The 18,393-nt window shown below is 39.4% G+C and overlaps 1 protein-coding gene across 3 annotated transcripts in view; it reads right to left on the bottom strand.

Moving 5' to 3' along the window:
• usp53b (ubiquitin specific peptidase 53b) overlaps nucleotides 1-17,803 on the bottom strand; it is a 25,333-nt gene extending 7,530 nt beyond the window's left edge. Inside the window, exons 1-16 of one of the 3 annotated variants that reach the window (XM_031871420.1) lie at nucleotides 17,429-17,803; nucleotides 15,862-16,058; nucleotides 15,230-15,390; nucleotides 14,898-14,990; nucleotides 14,605-14,739; nucleotides 14,092-14,205; nucleotides 13,788-13,870; nucleotides 12,793-12,898; nucleotides 10,982-11,128; nucleotides 9,945-10,094; nucleotides 9,683-9,851; nucleotides 7,141-7,263; nucleotides 6,294-7,020; nucleotides 2,597-2,658; nucleotides 994-1,072; nucleotides 74-879 (exon numbers count right to left, since the gene is read on the bottom strand). In XM_031871420.1, coding sequence (XP_031727280.1) covers nucleotides 74-879; nucleotides 994-1,072; nucleotides 2,597-2,658; nucleotides 6,294-7,020; nucleotides 7,141-7,263; nucleotides 9,683-9,851; nucleotides 9,945-10,094; nucleotides 10,982-11,128; nucleotides 12,793-12,898; nucleotides 13,788-13,870; nucleotides 14,092-14,205; nucleotides 14,605-14,739; nucleotides 14,898-14,990; nucleotides 15,230-15,390; nucleotides 15,862-15,955 — 3,049 coding nt within the window. In that variant the 5' untranslated portion in view covers nucleotides 15,956-16,058; nucleotides 17,429-17,803. Of the gene's footprint in view, nucleotides 1-73; nucleotides 880-993; nucleotides 1,073-2,596; nucleotides 2,659-6,293; nucleotides 7,021-7,140; nucleotides 7,264-9,682; nucleotides 10,095-10,981; nucleotides 11,129-12,792; nucleotides 12,899-13,787; nucleotides 13,871-14,091; nucleotides 14,206-14,604; nucleotides 14,740-14,897; nucleotides 14,991-15,229; nucleotides 15,391-15,861; nucleotides 16,059-17,428 lie in introns of all 3 variants that reach the window. The other 2 variants (XM_031871418.1, XM_031871419.1) reach the window with 2 other exon arrangements.
• Between the last annotated feature and the right edge of the window lie 590 nt (nucleotides 17,804-18,393).

Genomic DNA, 18,393 nt, shown 5'->3' with positions numbered 1-18,393 from the left:
ATTTCTCAGTTTATACAGAATGTTTTCAGAATGGTCAGCCCTACATTCAGGTTTGCATATTAGAGAGGCTTACTTGTATCAGGTCTGGCTTTTGGCACATCTTGTGAGTATGTGTCAGTGGGGAGTGTGTGGCTGGTATCTCTGCGCTCAGTCACAACCACTGTCCGCGGCACCGTGGCTGAGAGGACAAGAGGCCTCTGGTTGTGGTACTTGAGGCGGTACATTTCCGTCATGCAGTTATCGACAGTGAAGTATGTTGTTAGAGAAACCTCTTGAGCTGGCGCTGCTTGTTCCACTCTGCATCCAGTCAGTCTTTCCTCACTTTCACATGATGATGGGGTACTCCTTTCTGGGTCAGAGCCCGACTTGGAACTTGCATCTGAGAAGGTTCTGAGGCCTGAAATGTCAGGCCTCCTCTGAGGACTAACATAGGACGTGGACGAAAATCGAGGACTCAATGGAAAGGGTTCTTGAAGCATCCTCGGACGAAAGACCGCGTGGCTCGTTTCCCCCTGGTGAGGAGAGATCCGCTGGGGCGGTCGAAGGTGAGGCGACCCTGTCGTTCCGAGCTGACGCTGATTGTTCAGTTGGAGCAGTTCTGCAGTCACATTGCTGGGAGGGTGGTATGGCAGGGTTATATGAGGACACTGGGATTCAGAGGTGCCAGTGTTTTCTCTGTCCTCGGGCTCAGAGAGAGCGAGATCATCGGAGCTGTTCCATTCAGAGCTGCTGGTTTTTGTAATGTGCCTCAGAGCTGTACTTTCTCCTGTGTGCCCTCTGCAGTTGGTCTGCTCACTCGGCCTGTTGTCTGAACCAGTGGACTCCCTCTCTGAGGATACTGCTTTTCTGGAGGTATTACAAGTGTACTTTGATTTCCGTCTACAAGAAAGAATGATGGAAATTATAATTTAATATGAATGGAAATCCAATTTATGAGTCCTTATAGTGTCATACTAGAACAAGTTATATATAGTTTTTAATAAAGGGCACTACCTCGCACTTGGACTGCACTTTAGATGTGAATGTGAAACTTGGTCATTGTTCTTTCCCTGAGGTTTGGGTTGATGTTTACCTATGACAGATAAAAACAAAGGTGATCAAAATATAGTGAGCGAGGAAGAAAAATTAATTATATTTAAAAGTGAAATATAAAGTTGTATTGCTCACCTCCTTTTAAAGTAATATTAATTACAGTATTACATACTGTAATTAATATTTACATACTGTAATTAGTGCAGGAGGTAATATATTTTTATCTTCTGACCTTTCCTCTTCTTTAGAGTTCAATTTAACAAATTAAGAACAGAGAAAATCTTCTAAACTATGTCAGAAAATAAAAATCTTAACAATACAACAAATGAGAAGGCGTTTGAGACAAGTGGAACAAAAAGAGATTTGAGTGCAATGAGTGAGATTCATGACTTGCTTTCTCAGAATTTAGAGATCGAATGCAGAATCCTGAGAATTAATTCATAATCTGCTAAATCGCAGATTTTAGACTTTAATCACATAATTCAGATTTATTTTTCTCCTAATCTTCTTTCCTAAATATTAACAAGGCATATCTGCACGCACTTACAATAAAACAAAATGAATCAAAAGTAGAGACCAAGTCGAGACAAAATGATCTACATATTCTACGATGAAACCGATGCTCTCTCTGGACACCAGGTGGCAGCAGAAGAGTATTAATCACACTCGACTTTCTCACAGCTGGATGAAGCAGCCAGCACGCTCACTCAGCATGGTGCTGAATTCCTTCCCTTTAAAAATAGATGTGTCATTTTTTTCTTTGCTGTTGCCACGGAGAGGCCCATGCAAGGATAAAAGCGTTAGCTGTCTGCTGGTAACACTGGCTATAGATGCACATATAGCCTCGATAAAGTATCATGTGCAGCACACTCAAATTACTGCATGAAACAGAAAGATATTTACGATAATGCCGGCAGCCACGTCCAGCTGTGCTATCTGAATAAGCTTTGTGGGATTATCATCAGATTAATGCCTGTGCGGGGCTGACTGGGTGAAGAGGTGAAGAAGCCAGTGCGAGCTCAGAAATCAATCTTCAATTACTCTCACATTACCAGCTCACACTTCATCTGTTAGACTAACAGAAACATAGAGAAAGAAAGAAATGAATAACCTTTCTTCCTCTCTTTGAAATGAAGTTATGTAAGGTGTGCATAAATACCAAACGTATTTTGCAATGACAGAAAACTGGTAGATCTTGTATTTACAAATCTGATACCGTAAGACTCATAATTCTTAATTTCCCTGTAAATCTTTCTCTGGAAGTATAGCAGATTAGATGTAAGACATAACTTACCCTGACATGTTCTTCTATTCTCTTATCATGTTATGATTTTCACCTCATGCTATTTTCATTGTTGGTGTCTCATCCTGTCCTTATTTTTCCTCCTCTGCTTTTTAAAACACTGCCATTATATTTTTTTTAAAGATGACTTGATGTGGATTTGTTGCCACGAGTTGATTATTAATTTCACTCGTTGTCAAGTGACTATCAAAACCATTTATTTAATTAACTTATTACAGTCTAAAGACTCAAAAAGAAAGCCTTTAACATCTTGGAACTTACCATTGTTTGAAGGAGAGGAAATTATACTTGATTTGGCATCGCCTCCCTTTTGGTGCAGCTGACTGAAAATAAAACACTAAAATTATTCTACACAAGTTTTCAATCAATCCTGTTTTCATGATATGTCAATTCGTTTTTTGAAAAAGCAGTAATAAGCACAGCAAGCAACAAACAAACCAATTTTCATGGTCATGGGCATCAAATATTGCAAAGCACCAAGGGAAAAACACTGGCAGAGTCTGCTCATGTCCAACTTGATTTTAATGTCCAAATAAGTTTTATTACAAATAAGATTTATCTGATTCTATTTGTACTATTGTTGCTTAAAATGTCTTATATAACGCATTATGTATTGTTTGATACTGATTCAGTTTGTATTTGGTGACAGTAAGCCTTTAAAAGTTTGATCATTTCAAACCCTAATATATAAACAGTAGTTCCTGGTACCACTTACTCTTACAGTTTTTTTCTCCTAATAAATGCAGAGCTGTGAAGCACATTAACAAGAATATACAGCTGCAACACTAACCAACAACATCTTAACATTTATCATCAATTTATTATCACAATATCCTTCATTTAAAGAAAATCATGCCGTGGATACTTTTATACATATACAGTATATATCCCCAGTAATGTTCAGAACATTTCAGGAAAACATTTCTATTTAGATGTTGCAATTTACATGAAGCATTCAATCCAATTCTCTGCCTACAGATGTTTATTGTCCACTAAAGTAAAACAACAGCAAGGTGTGATGTTTTCTGGAGAAGGATTGAACAGTCTGTGTAGATTATATGAACTTCACTCAGCTTTACTTCAATCGAGAAGTTTCAGCTTTCTTCCTGCTACATTCAGATTATATATAGCACAAGGTATTTGAAAGGCGATGTCATGTGCAGTTCAGTTTTAGTTTCCAAGGAAATCCAAAGTATTTCTGACTGATGAAGCAGACACTGTAGTGTTATCACCCATCACGACTCTCAGAATAACAAACTAGTGAAAGAATGTACTGAAGGAAGTGTACCGAGAAATGGTTGAAAAGCATGTGGTCCGTCAATATTCATCGCTAATTACATAAAAATGTCACTATTTCCATGGTGGAGCCTAATTACTTAATGACAAAGATATTTATATAAACTAATATATAATATAAACCAACACGATTTTCTTCCATGATTTAAAGGGTTTCTAATTTCCATGTAAATATCCTGTTAAAGGATAGGTTCCCATTTTTTAAAGTCATTCTTAAAACAAGTCAGGTGCTCATATGAACACTGAAACAGGTTGCGCGTCCTTTAATCATTCCTCCTGTTCATACTGGCCATTAAAACATTCATTCCAAATGTACTTTCTATGCAAGTGATGGGGGACAGAATGTCCAGTCTTTGTTGGATGCAGAAATGTATTGCATGTGTATAATTAGGGCTGGCAATAATTCAATATAAATTATCGTCTTTCAATGGAATCATATCGTGCTGAAAACTTAAATTGAGATATCGTGATACACAATAACGTCTTAAATTGATAATCACATGCATATAAACTAACTCAAATTTATCAGATTTTCTTGAGAAAAAGTATCCTTTTCATTATGTAATTTATTGATAGTATTTAATTTACAAAACCATGGAGTTATTTCATATATTTAGGTATTGAATTACCTTGAATAAGCTTCGTCGAATTTTGCTTTGATCAATACACCAAATTTTCCACCTTGGCCAAGCATAAAAACTTTTGTATGCGATGTTTCGAGGTTTTTGGAAGTTTGGAAGATATCCAGTTGATTTGTTTAACTCAGATTGCTGAAGGCCTATTATTATCTTCCAGTGGTGGGCCGTCAGGGCCAGCTAAGCCTTCTCTGCTGGCCTAAACAGAATCACAAAGTTATAGCTATTTTATAATTTAATCATCTTTCACAAATACACTACATGTATTATAATTTTTTTCCCATTAGCTTATTTTCTCATTGCACAGCTCCTGTCTTCCTCTGTTGCTCTGCTTCCAGCCTGCAGCGCTGCTTCCAGCACAGCTTGTTTTAAGGAGAGCTTTTATCCAATCAGATTCAGCCCCTATTGCTCTATGTAAGGAGACAGGCCGATGCCCGCTAGAGAGCCTTTGCAGTTTAAGTAAATGGGGACGATATTGTTGATTGTCATAGTCTTCAACCAATCAGATCTTTAGTTTGACATGTTGGGCGTATTCTTTGACGTGCCAGTGGCACTCAAGAAGCCTCCTAAGTATGTCTGCATTAACGTGCGCCGTGATTGGTCAGTGGGCCAGCGTGACTTTTGTCAAACAGAAAGCTAGCTGGCAGATCTTAGTGTTTAGTAAGAGTTCAGGTTGAAACATATGTAAGAGAAGTTATGACATTTTTAGCGTTTTGCTTGGTGTAGATTCTTTTTTTGTTTTACCTAGCTTTGTTTTTTTAACACTCAATGGCTGAAGGAGGAGGAGAAATAGATTTAGGAGTTACTGACTTTGTTAACAAAGAAAGGAGGATGGACTTTGTCTTTAAGTGAAGGCAGCTTTGGTAAGTGAACTGCTTTTGTTTTTCTTACATCTGCAGTAGCGTTACTACTGTGTTCATTTGTCTATCGTGTCGTTTTTATGAATAATATGAATGGCTCGTGCTCTAGCGCTGCAGCATTGCTGGATTGATTTGTTCCTTTGTTGTCATATAAATATATGTGACTGGTTCTTGTCATTGTGTTAATTACATTGATTTAGACTATATGCATTGTCCGTAAATTACGAAGCATCCCGTCATGCGCGGGGTTATTGTCCGGACAATTGAATCCGTTCGGGCTGTTGTTTTCTTTTTACAAAGCAAGCATGATGGTCTGGAGAAATGGGGGATTATGTGGCGATTGCTTTAGCCCTGTCTGAATCAGTGGGGAACAGCTAAACGCTGTGGGGAGAGTTTGTAGATTGTGTGCCGCTGTTGTTCCCCCGCTAAGCTAGTTTAGCTCAGCCTCCCTGAAGACACGTGCGGGGCCTCAGCTGTTTTTTGTTATTGTTTCCGGGTTCAAAAGGTCACACAGCCCGTTGTCTGTTACGTGAGCGCAGTCCACCGAAAACATTATATTTCCCACAATTTAAGCTTCTGCATTTTCCAAATGCACTAGTATGATTCAAACGTATTGTTCGGTTCGTAAGCCTCGTACCGAACGGTTTAATACGAATACGTGTATTATTACACCCCTAGAAACAAATAACCACAGCTGTGGCGTCATAATGAGCTTATTAGAAGATGGCTCAAGTGTAGTAGGACAGCACAGAAGGCCCAGATATAAAATGCATGGCCCGCCACTGTTATCTTCAGATAAACTTCAGAATGCACTCGTACATAAAACATGTTTTTCCCATCACTTCCATTGAAAGCGCATTAGGAAGTAATCTTTTAATGGTCAACTTGAACTGGAAGAGGAATGATGACAACACCAAAAAAACAAGTTTCAACCTTAATATGGGCACCTGGCTATTATTTGAAGACAGACTTGAAACATTTTGAGCCTATCCTTTAAACTCACATACCACACTTGTAGTTCTTCAATAATCCAGTACTTATTTATTTACTTCCTTACTTACAGCTGTAACAACTAAGTGATTAATTGACCTTGTAATGTTTCCACTTCTTGAATGTGTAACCTCCATGTGTCCTTGTAAATACTGTCCATTGAACAATGTTTCTTACCTTTGCAGCTGTGCCTCTGGTGTTGATCTCTGGTCTTTAACAACAAAGCCATCGACGCCAGGGGAGTCAGGATTGGTGGAGCCACTGCTGAGTCTATCGCTGCTCTCATAGCCGGACTCTGTCCTTTGGATGGTCCAGGTATCACTTCGCAGCAATGTCTTTGGCCCCCCCTTAAGTCTGCTGCCCCTCTGCTGGTTGGCCCTGCTCTCTGACTCTACAGAGCTGTGGCTCTCAGTCTCATGCCGCTGCTCGTCCTCATAAATTGTCATTAAACACTTCTGCTTCCTATCTTCTCTGGTTCGTACGTATTCCCGCTCGCGGTCTCGGCTTTGTTCAGTGTGCAGTCTTTCCTGTGATGAAGGCTTACTGTGCCGGGGGCTGTCGTGTTGCTGTTGACGACGCTGCTCCAGTTCGTTCAGAACAGTGTCTACATTCAACACCTCCCGAATGGGTCTCCAAGTGGACTTCGATTTATTGCGGCTTCCTTCACCTCCACTTTTTTCCCATTGCTCCTGGCAGCTATCCTGATCAGGGCGACTTGGTGAGGTGTTGTTCTTCCGGCTGTGCCCACCACCAGGCGTACTGAAGGACTGCCCACGTGGCTCCTGAGATCCTCTGCTTGAATGGTTTGATGACTTCTCAGTGCGTGGATAGGTTTTTAATTTTTGGTCTACAGGAGTCCTCGGTCCATTCTCTGGAGGAGATGAAGATCTTGCATGTGCCATTTCTAGAGAGAGTGGACACGTATTATCGATCCACATGCTCTGATGTACGTTATTTTTCTACACTGTAAGCCTTTTGCCTCTCTATTATCAGTGTTTCCTATTATGCAGATGAAATGCTCTACCTTTGTGTTGTGATTGGTCCGTTTTCCGATGCCCTCGATCCTTTTTTGATGTTTCACTTGGCCTCTGCAAATTCTCCATGAAAGGTTCCTGGAATTTGCTTGGACTGCCAAGGGGAAGTTTCACTGAGGAAAAGAAATATTGAAATGGCAGATGAATGGTTGCTCACGGATGTTTTTTAACTTTTGATATATTTTGGGCTCTTTTGGGTAACCTTTTCTGATTCTGACTGAAGACATCAGTGAAGCAAATAGAACATAATTGCTATTTGGCCCTAAATTCCCTTTACCTGCATAAAACATCATGGGGTATGAACAACCAATTAGGGTGTGACGCAACCATTTATGTAAGTACATTTTAACGGGTACAACATGATATATGAGGCTTACCATAGGTGTTAGAGCATAATGTGATAGCCCTGTTAGGTGCAAGGCTCAGACAAATTCACACTGGAGGTATTTAGTTTGAGGTAACAAGGGCTACCCAGCCAGCTCATTCATTACATATTTCAATGTAGCTATAATTTCTGCACTGTGGCACTCTCACCTTGAATCTTTTCTACAAACGAGGCAAGAGACAAAACCACCCAAAAAATCTCACTAAAAAACGGATGCGAGTACATCATTAGCAATGTTAAAATACATTAATGCTGCCACATTTGCCAACCCTGTGGTGTGTTTCTTTGGCTCTGTGGCAAGTCCCCATGAGAAACAAGAGAGGCTGTGAACTGCTTCTAAGTCAGCACATTCACCCAATAGCAGTCTTTCACGTTTACATCTTAACTTCATCTTTCTGCATGTTAGCATTGTTTCCTTCTTAATCGTTGGGTTTTTATTCATCTAACACTTGGAGAAGATGCTCCATATTATTGTGAGGATCCACAGTAAAACACAATATTAAGAGTATAATAAATCCTCTCTGAAACATGAGGTAAAAAAAGGAGAGCGTAATGCTGTGTGCATGTGCATGGCTGCTGGATGTTACAGCAGCGGTGAGTAACAGCAGTGAGTAAGCTTTAGTATTATGGAGGTCCAGATTTGTTCATGAAGCCTAATGCTGACATTTGGGTAGTTCCACTGAAAATATACAAGATACTAGATTTAGATGGAGTACTCCTTCCACAACTGCCAAGTAATTAACCAGTTCACACTCCATCATGTTGCCTGAAGTTATACAGGGACTCTCAAGCTTAGTAATGCAAGTAAAGTGTAACACTGCTGGGCAGTTGTCTTTGTTAGTTGTAGTTGAAAGAGTGGATGAGATGTACAGCAGGGCAAATTAACAGCAAAGTATCAGTTAACCTCAATACAAACCGATTAAATAAAAGACAAAACAGCAAAAAATGCATTCAGTACATGTAATAGATATTTTTTAACTGAGCCATTTCTCACTCTAAAACAAAAAAAAACAATCACTTACGCTTATTTTCATAAAAACAAGAATCCAGTCCCATGCCAGTCAAAGTGTCTGGGCTCCACACTAAAGCAAAACAATCCATCCAAACGGGCAAGGCACCATTGCCAGAAAAACCAAGCAGATAAATTAATGGAGGCAAACATCGGAAATGTCTAGGGGAGGAGTGAGAACCGTGGAGCAGGAACAGGAGTGCGCTTGGCCACAGGAGCAGGGATTAGGGAGGGAGGCGTGGGTGGTAATCTGCGTGCAACAGAGGCATCATCCTCATGTCAAGTTCAAGCCAGCACACTGGGTCGGACAATCTTTCTGCCTACGGTTGAACAGCATTCTCTCAATCCTGATGCAAACCACAACTGTAATTTGCAGAGTGAAATGATTATTCCCATGGGTGCTGTCGATTTGATGTTGAATTTGGCTCAGTGATACATTCATAAAAATTGTTCAGACGCTCTAATAGACTGGATTTATGGAAATTCAATTATCAGACAAATTTAAATTTACAGTTATTAATCGTCAATATTAAATACACTATAAATACACTGCTGTCTGGCGGCAACTACCCTCTTTTTCCAAATTATTTAGAAAATAAATTATTGTATTAATGTCAGTGGAAAGTTTAGTTAGATAACCTATATCACCTATGTATACAGCAATAATAAACATAGTAACTTCAGAATTTTTATATGAATATAAGGCATATGTGCACCTTTGCGAAAAACATTTGGGAAAATATGTACAGTTACATTCATTTTATTGGGCACATAAACTGAAGACTGACTGACTAGTATACGTATTAGCTGCCTAATGTTACCTCACCATCATGTGTGTTAGAGTGAGACTCTCAAACATACTTTACTGCATGCATGCTCCAGAAAAACTTCACTTTTTGGATAATTCCATGGTACTTTACAAAGTTTCATCTTGATCATCTTGGGGTAATCTGGACCGAGTCATTATTAAATTCTGTTATGGTAGTGGTTTGTGATACCATGGTCTGGGTCTACACTTCTTGTAGAGTGCATTGATTGGCGTATATAAACTATACGATGCTGATGTAAAGGCCTTAAGTAATATGAAGTAATATGTATTCCAAGGTGGTCAAAGTAGACAAGGTTTTAATTGTCTTACCTGTCACGTCACCATTCATTTGGGCTTTGTACCGAGGACACATGGTGGTTTGTCTCGGTGCATCTTCATTAGACACTGGAGATCCCTCAGGATTGGTGTAAAATAAAAGAAGCGGCTGGTAATGTCCCCTGACACATTTAGAGGCAACATCTTTCCATTTGGATCCAATCTTGGTAAAAAGAAAAAAAAGGAGAGTGCGATATAACAGCATGTAACACACAGTAACAGGGATAAAGCAGATTAATAGCACAGAGAGCCTAACCTCCTTTACAGTAGCATCATCGAAAAACATCCATTTTGAAGATTTGGTGTGATAGGCAAAGGCTGAGTAGTGTTTACTCGAAAAACAGATCATCCCCACCAGATGAAGCTCACTCTGTTTGGCATTTTCATCCGTGACACGGTTGAAAAGCTGAAATAGAGCAAATTGAGACAAGTTTGATCTCCACATGTTTCTCTTTGGCAGATGCTAAATCCTATGAAAATGAAATTGTTATGACTTCGAGCATCATAATGTATATATATATATATATATCAGAAATGCTGTGTGCCTCCCTGCCTTAGGGTGGTGCTGTACATTGTGTCTGTGTTTTTCTTGTATCTGCTAAATTGCAGGTGATTGGACGGAGACTGATGAGGCCTGATATAAGAGGTAACCTGTGGAGGCCGGTTCCCAACCGGACCGTGCTGCACAGCAAAGGGCATCGCTGTGATACAGATCGGGGCGACCACTTATCGTTAACAACAGTCCAAGTAGTGGTAGGGGTGAGCCGCTCTTTTGTTTACATTTGTTTTCTCCTGTTTTTGGTTAGGGAGTTAGGTAAGCTGCCTGTCTTTACTTTTGTTCAGTTTGGAGTAGGTGAGGTAGTTGATTAATAAAGATTGTTTTGTTTATTGTTTTGGGCCAGGCTCACTCCGACGCAAATTGCTACAAACGGTGTAAAATAATAAATATTATGGACTATATCGCAGCAGCAATGGTCGTTCTTGGGAGTGGGAGAAAGGGGGGGAGACCTTATATTATGCTGCGTCCAGGTTCCCCTAGTAACAAAAATGTATGTATCTGTTTTTGATATGTTGAAGTGTTGTTGTTTATTAGACATTACAGTACACATACCTTCATATTTCTAGTTTATGGAAGAAGAAAAAAATCATACAATAGCTGACAGCTGTGATTATTGTAATTTAGTACGAGTAAATGACAATTTTTGCGCAAAAAAAGACAAAAATTGAAATAAATAAAATATCTGTCTATAGCTAACTGATTTGTCATTTCATGAAGTTTGCGTCAGCTCTTACCCCACACAGGTTCAAACGTGGGCCAAGTGACCGAATGACATCGTCCGTGAGGTCAGACTGCTCAGCATCCCATACAAATCCAATAGTGACAATCTCTGGACAGTTCATGAGCACACGGCGGATCTTGATACTTTGACCGCAGTTGCTCTGCAAAATATGAAGAAATCCAAATGAAGGTCCATAATATTATCAACTGATAAACAAGAAAAACATTAAGTCCTAATACTACTTTGCAATTTAATAGTGCAAGAACTTTCTCCAAGCAGTTTCTTTAAAGAGACTGAATATGTGAAATTAAGATGCACAGTAATAGAAAATTAGACAAGGAGCAGCTGGTTTAAAGGTGCTTTATACGAGTTTGGAAGCATTTCTATTGCCTGTCAACGGCTCTCGACATTGCGACGTTTGAGCCGGCGGCTCGTAGCCAACGGTGCTAACTAACACTGCAAACTAAAGCAAAAGTGCTGGTCAGAGCTAACCGTGTTTACCTGAAGGGGGAACCGGAAGCTTGGTGCTACGCTTCCGCAATGACGCTGTTGGTCAGGACGGTGTTATCAGTTGTAACCGCTGTACGAAAGCAGTGCATGAGCTAATCAGTGGGGCACGCTCGCATGCACGAACATGAAATAAAAGCACGCACGGCCGGCCCGACTTTGTCAACAAAGCAAGGAGAAGCTCGGATAACAACTCACAGAGGGAGAACAACTTCATTCTCGGCTCAAGTAGACATTACTCCACCATATCTTTACATAACAAATAGTTGTTTACTGATATATTAATGCTCTGTTATGTATTGCACATTAAAGCATTTTTATTTCTGTTTCTTGACAAACAACAGCTTGGCCCAATGAAGTCAAAATTGCCAGGTTTTGTAATTCTGAACAAAATCGTGCAGACTCTTGGATGTGTTGCTGATAAGTTTGTTAGCTAACACGATACAAAAATCTTATTTCAATAATGTTTACACACAACAAACAATAAAAACAAAGATACGGGAATAAAATCAAAAGACAAACCAGTAAGAACCAATGTAACAAGGAGCATTACTCAAAATGAACAATACATCAAACATACAGGAATAAAACTAACAAGACAGAAACCAGTCAACCAGACACAAGATCTAAAATGTGCAGCGAGTGAAATTGATCTTTGTTTTTCAAATCTCAGAAATAAATAAATGAGCAAATTTCCCCAAATGTCAAAGTAATAGGTTGTGGCTTTGTCTCTGTATCTCTCTCTGTCACACACTAAAATAAAACTTGTAACTTATCACTTTAAATTGTCATAATAAGGACTATTGCGAGATGGGAAAAGTGCCAGACAGCCCGTATTATCTGCACGTCAGTATCACTAAGTCAGTACTGGGGCTCGGATTTTCTGTAAGAATCACGGGTTAAGGGAACAGAGCACTCGGCTTCACCCAACTGATGCACACTGAAGAGGAAGACAGCGGTAGCAAATACAGATGAGAGAACAGTGGATATATACCCCCTTACTGCTATTTATATCCTAACACTAGTCTGGCACCGTCTCCTTCCGGCCGCTTCAAGTGCAGAGTTGTAGCAGAAAGCACAGAATGTACTCTACTTAGCTGCAAGAATAATCTTTGTGTCCATGTTACAGAAACATATACTAACTGTTCAGCAGAAAGGCTAAATTATTCATTAATGGCTGACAAATCAGCATTCACTTTAATTATGGTTTGATTCAGCCAGACGAACAGGGAAATGTATTTAGCCACGACTTAAAGATGTCTGATTTGTTAAGAAAAACATCACAATGAAAATGAACAAGGACAATAATTCACATACCGGACAGCTTCGTTGGTCACCTGTGTTGTTTGCTGCCTGCAGCAATTCTCCAAACATGTCTGACCTGAGCCGTTCGTTCTTCCCCAACATGCGATCAACCTGTTGGCTGAGCATAAAAACAGAGACTGTATAAATATTTAGTTCCAAATATTATCTTTTTTAATGTATTTTCTAATTATTATTTATTTTTTAACTATCATAGTTAGCACTCAGTGGATATATTCCTGTGTATATGTGACAAACAGTAACTGTTTTCTTGTAATCCATGTGAAATGTTTTAAATTGGGACTTTATTAGGTACATAAGGAAGATTATAATGTTTAGTTTTTGTCGACATTGTCAGAGAGGTTAATGTCATAATATATGAACTGGACTGCATTATATAAAAATGAATTTCTAATATTATTCCCCCCTTATGTTTGGAAATACAGGAAAACATTACAAACCCATCTGAATATCATGCAATCCAGTTGGACACCACTGCAAACTCCGACCTCAATAATAAGCAATAATATAAAATACAGTTATAATAATACCACCCTGGCAGTGTCAATCAAAACTGAACATTTGTATCATTGTGAATGTAGAATTTATGGTGGATACATACAATTTACAATATCTATAACATACAGTTATTTTGTGCAGTGTGCAGATTTGCCTTGTTTATCTAATCCTTGCTTTGACAGGACTCAAGTGAAAATGCATGCAGAAAGTGAGTTGAGGAGGAATTGTGCACATTTTGCAAAAAAGAGAAAATATCTCATAAAACCACAAGACCAAACAATCCTTAGATTTGTTGATAATAATCAACACTTGCTTTTAAGGTGTGACTGCTAGAGAACAGGAAGGAAATTGATCTAAGATGCTTAAAATTGCAATCAAATAATTTTTTTTGTAATCTTATTTAAGACTTTGACATTTAAATCAGGATTAGCACTCTGGCCTGAATTTTGTATCCTATTTTTTAAAGCCATGGCAGTAAATCAAGCACTCACCATAAAGCTGTGGTTGAGACATAATGTACGAATTCTGTGAATGGGTGTGGGTCTGAAGATGCACCACAGCTGCGACACACAAACTGCAAAAGAAAAAATTGTGTGTTATTTTACAGATTGCATTTCAGTAAAAGACCTGTGTATATTCCTGTGACCGGTCATAACCATTTACACGCAGTTAGAGCAGCTGTTGGAGTCTTACTTTATTGTTATTAGTATACTTAGTTTTTGTCCCTATGTACTTCACATGAATACTATACATCTAATTATTATGGGTTTTCTTAGCAGATAAAATGACAGTTACCTGCTCATACAGCATCATTGCAAACTTCTGATGGGTGATGCAGGATTTGGATGAACATGCGTCCGTCGCAGTGTCTGAAACGATGTGTAAGTGAATTCGCTCTAGGATGTTCTCCTATAAGAAATGAAAGCAGATATAGTCCAAATATTGAATACATGCAATTGCAGTGTTTCCTTACAAACTATGAACTGATCAGAACATGTTTGTGAAACACTTAAAACATCTATTGTATTGTAGATTATGAAATGTAGATTATGAAATTCTGATGTGAAGTCAGACTGAACTATAGAAATAAGTGGATTTTAGATGATATAGGCACTACACAGACAAAGATCAAACACACAAATGTCAGCCAGAAGGGAAACTTGATCAACTAAATCCAACACACTCTACTTCTTTCTACCTTCAGTGTTACAGAGAAGAAAGCACCATAACATAATACACAGTTACAGTGGAAAGGTCTTCCACTGGATGCTACTTTGAATAAAAGCCAAAGGCACAGCATCAACGTACAAAGCACTCAGCAGCATCATCCATCAGGCCAAGTTGGAAGCGTTGCTCATCCTTAAAGGTTTCAGCGAGGGCGTTACGCAGGCTGTCGGAGGGGAGCACGCGCTCTCTGCTCTGCTGAAACTGGCTGAAGATGCTCTGTGAAAGAAAAACTATAATTAGTGGCTGTCATGAAAATGAACCGCAATTGCAAATTTATTTTTTCTTCACCACTATCATAAAGTAATGACAGATGAAATTAGAAATATTCAACCATACTAATAATGCCCGGTTTAGCCCATAGTGCAGAAACAAACCTTCAAAGCACAGAAGATGCAGGCATCACCGAGACAGAAGTGACCTGAGAGCTGCCTCAGACTTCTTCTGAAGATGTCCAGCTGCCAAAGCACCTGTGACGGTTTAACGACAGCAAAAAAAAACATCAAAATACAGACATGCACAGAAACCCATTTCAAGGATTTCAGAAGCTCAAATTGAAGAGAAGGATCTTAAAAACAAGATTTTTGATATTTGAATGAAATGATGCGGCCAAACACTGAAACAGTTTTGTCATTATTTCAGTGGAGTGAAGCAATTTAATTGAAGTATTTTTTCAGTATTTTCGAGCTGGTAGAAAATGATTCTTCACCTGAACAGCGCTGTTTAGGAAGCAGCTATTTTGCCCGGGTTCATTCAGCAGGCCTTTGGTGAGCGCGAGAGACAGCATGCTCCCAGGCTGGTAGGATTTCTTCAGGCCTCCTCCTGGTTTTTTGAACATCTTTACCCATGCCATGGAGTTAGAGCCTGCAGCTGATAAAAATAAATCCTCTGATTGACATGTATCTTCTACATGTCACGCTCTTGTTTCCCTAAAAGAGTGTGTGTCTGTGTCTTTATGTATTTAGTAAAGAGGTAAAAATGAATCATGAATGTAAGGTTTACATTTTGTACTACCTTGTCATTTCTAAGTGCCGTCATCATTTCAAGTGTTGATAGTAAAAAGCTAATTACACCTCATGGGTAACCTTAAAATCTTCATGTGAAATTATATCATATATTGTGGATGTTAACCCACTCAAAACATACAAACATGTTAAATTCATCTTCATTCAATATCTACACTAGTATACTAATGATTCAAAATGTGATTATTATTGCATGGCACTATGGAGGCACAATAGGCAACCCTGGATGACAAATGTGGTTCATCTTGGACACAGCTTTCATAACATCACTATTCCAAATGCCTGACGGTTGGTTGCCAGATGAATCATATCTTACCTTCTCCAGAGTTGGGTGGAGACTTGCTGCGGCTGGACATGCTGGGAGGTGGGAGCTGGTGCACTGGTCTGGCCATGGGCTCCATCCATTTCATCCCCACACCCCTCCGGAGCGGTTAGTCGAAGGCATTGTCAGGATCAGCCACAGAGCAGCCTCAGCCATGTGCTACTGGACATTGAATGGCAACTGAACAATATCTGAGGACAGGTGGGAAAGGAGAGGGAAACCATTAATATGCTAATACAAGTCCACAGTGCAGAATAGCCAACGTATGCTCAACATGCAGTGCAGAAGTCCTTTCCTGCATTTCTTTACTTGTTCGGAAACACTAAGATCTGAGCTTTGAGATGTGTGCCACCTCTACAATCTGCAGACTTCACGACCTGCATTGTGACCACACCGGCTGATGCAAGGACATAGCAATATTTCAATACATTTACACATGCTTATAGAGAAAAGACAATACAAATCTCATAACTTATAGACATTCAGATACCTTTAGGTCTGCTTTTTTTGTACTTGACCATCCCATTGCTTCATCACTGACAGACTGTTCCAGTAAACCCATTTATTTCTTCTTCTTAATTTACCTCTCTATTTAAAAATAGAGAGGTAAATTAAGGAGAAGAAATAGAATAACAGAACAATAATACAAGGGATAAAAAAACTATTAATTTAAATGCAATTTATTTTCATATAATTGTATTATAACTATATCAAAATAAAGCCTAAAATGGTGCTTTGCTCGGGAACACTTTATTTTCTTATGGATAATGTGCTATTACAATAATCAGCTGCTATAGGAAATTAATAATCAACAAAAATGGCCCATGTTACAGTTTAAACTGAATTACATGAAGCTTCAAGCTAATCTTTAACATACATTGAAATAGGAGGTTCACTCCACCACCAAAATATCAAAACGACTGAAGCCTGTTACTGTCTGCCACAAGGTCCCACATGAGACAGCGACTAAATTATGATTTGTTTTCATCTTAATGTGGTGCTGCTCTGGTTTGTTTACATTTGTAATGTTTACACTGTAGGGGGGGTAGATCTGTATGTATTCATGATTAGATGAGAAAGTCACGCACATTTCTGTTAGTCTCATTTGTAAATGTACCTGAAATCTATATGCTAAATAAATTACTGATTGCAGGAATTTAATTCATTTTGGGGTAAAATAAACAACAACAAAAAAGCATTTTTCGTAAACATTCCAACGTTTTCATCATGTAAATTCCTGTTTAAAGCCAACATTTGGTCTCAGTGCACACATGTGTTTCTGCACCAGCCTCACCAACAACATGTGATGCCTGTATAAGGCCTATCTACGGTCTGACATAATGCACGTTTTTGCAATATTGTTCACAAAGAGTCCGCAAATCCTTCACCGAACGGTATTTTGGCCATCCTGAGCTTTCCCGGGTTCAAAAAAACAAAACCTAAAGCTGCGACGAGTGCGCGTTCCTACAGTAGGAAACAGACTCACGGTCAACTGTATGTGGGAACAGCGCGCTCGGTCAGCGACAGTAGCATAAATATGTCGCAACTCGTGCCGACTCACCTTAAAGGGAAGCGGATACTTGCCTCCAATGAAAGCGCAGGGCGGTCCAGCTGTCAACACTCAAATCCCAACACTTCCCCCCGAATCCTCTAAATAAAACTGGCTAGAAAGCATGTAACGCACTATCTGTCATACTGCAGCATTCCCAAGCCCTCCGACACGAACACAAGCGGCAGCTCGAGCCGCTGTTTGCAGCCACACAGACCCGGGCAGGACAGTATTATTTCGGTTTAAAAAAAATCGTCCCTTCTTTCTGTACAAACGGGGCCAGTGATGGCCTGTGCATGAGCCAGAATGTCCGACGCGGATTAGTGATGTTTTGAGACTTGAGAGGTCAAACTCCGCCCCTAGTGTAGCTTCAAGTGCACTGCTGCTGTATTGCAATTTCCAATCCCTGCATGGCAAACTGTGTGCTGGCGGAAGGTCAGACTTCCAACTTGTCATGATGATGATGAGAGAAGACATCACATGACTGCACTGGTTTCATAATCATGCAGCACTGTGGGGACTAAACCCTGCCTGTATTTATTTATTTATTTTGAAAATGCGCTCACTTAAATGTCAAACAACAGAACAGAATACAGTTTTATATTATGATTTAAAGTGAAATACTAAAAGTGTTAATATGCCATAATTACCATAACAAGCCACAGTGGACACAGACGTTGCCCTGCTTTAATTCTCTTGTGCATCATTTGTCCCACTGGTGCATATCACACATTATATTAAGCATTCATTTCCCTCAAATGGTAATATGAATATTCTAACTCTAACATTTCTGTCTCTGCTATTGCCATGCTGCAGTAAACAGGACATGGATCATAAAGATCGGAGCAGTGTTTTTCCACATACGTTTTAGTGGGTCTGTCCACAATGGTGTTTGGCTAAATAGTTGCACAGTGGATCATTCACACTACATGTGTGTGTGTGTGTGTGTGTGTGTGTGTGTGTGTGTGTGTGTGTGT

Source organism: Anarrhichthys ocellatus, unplaced genomic scaffold (assembly GCF_004355925.1).
Source record: "Anarrhichthys ocellatus isolate YVR2014 unplaced genomic scaffold, GSC_Weel_1.0 scaffold58, whole genome shotgun sequence".
In the NCBI taxonomy this organism is placed as follows: Eukaryota; Metazoa; Chordata; class Actinopteri; order Perciformes; family Anarhichadidae; genus Anarrhichthys; species Anarrhichthys ocellatus.
Note: the sequence above shows the minus strand (reverse complement) of the source record. Positions and strands in the feature narration are given on the sequence as shown.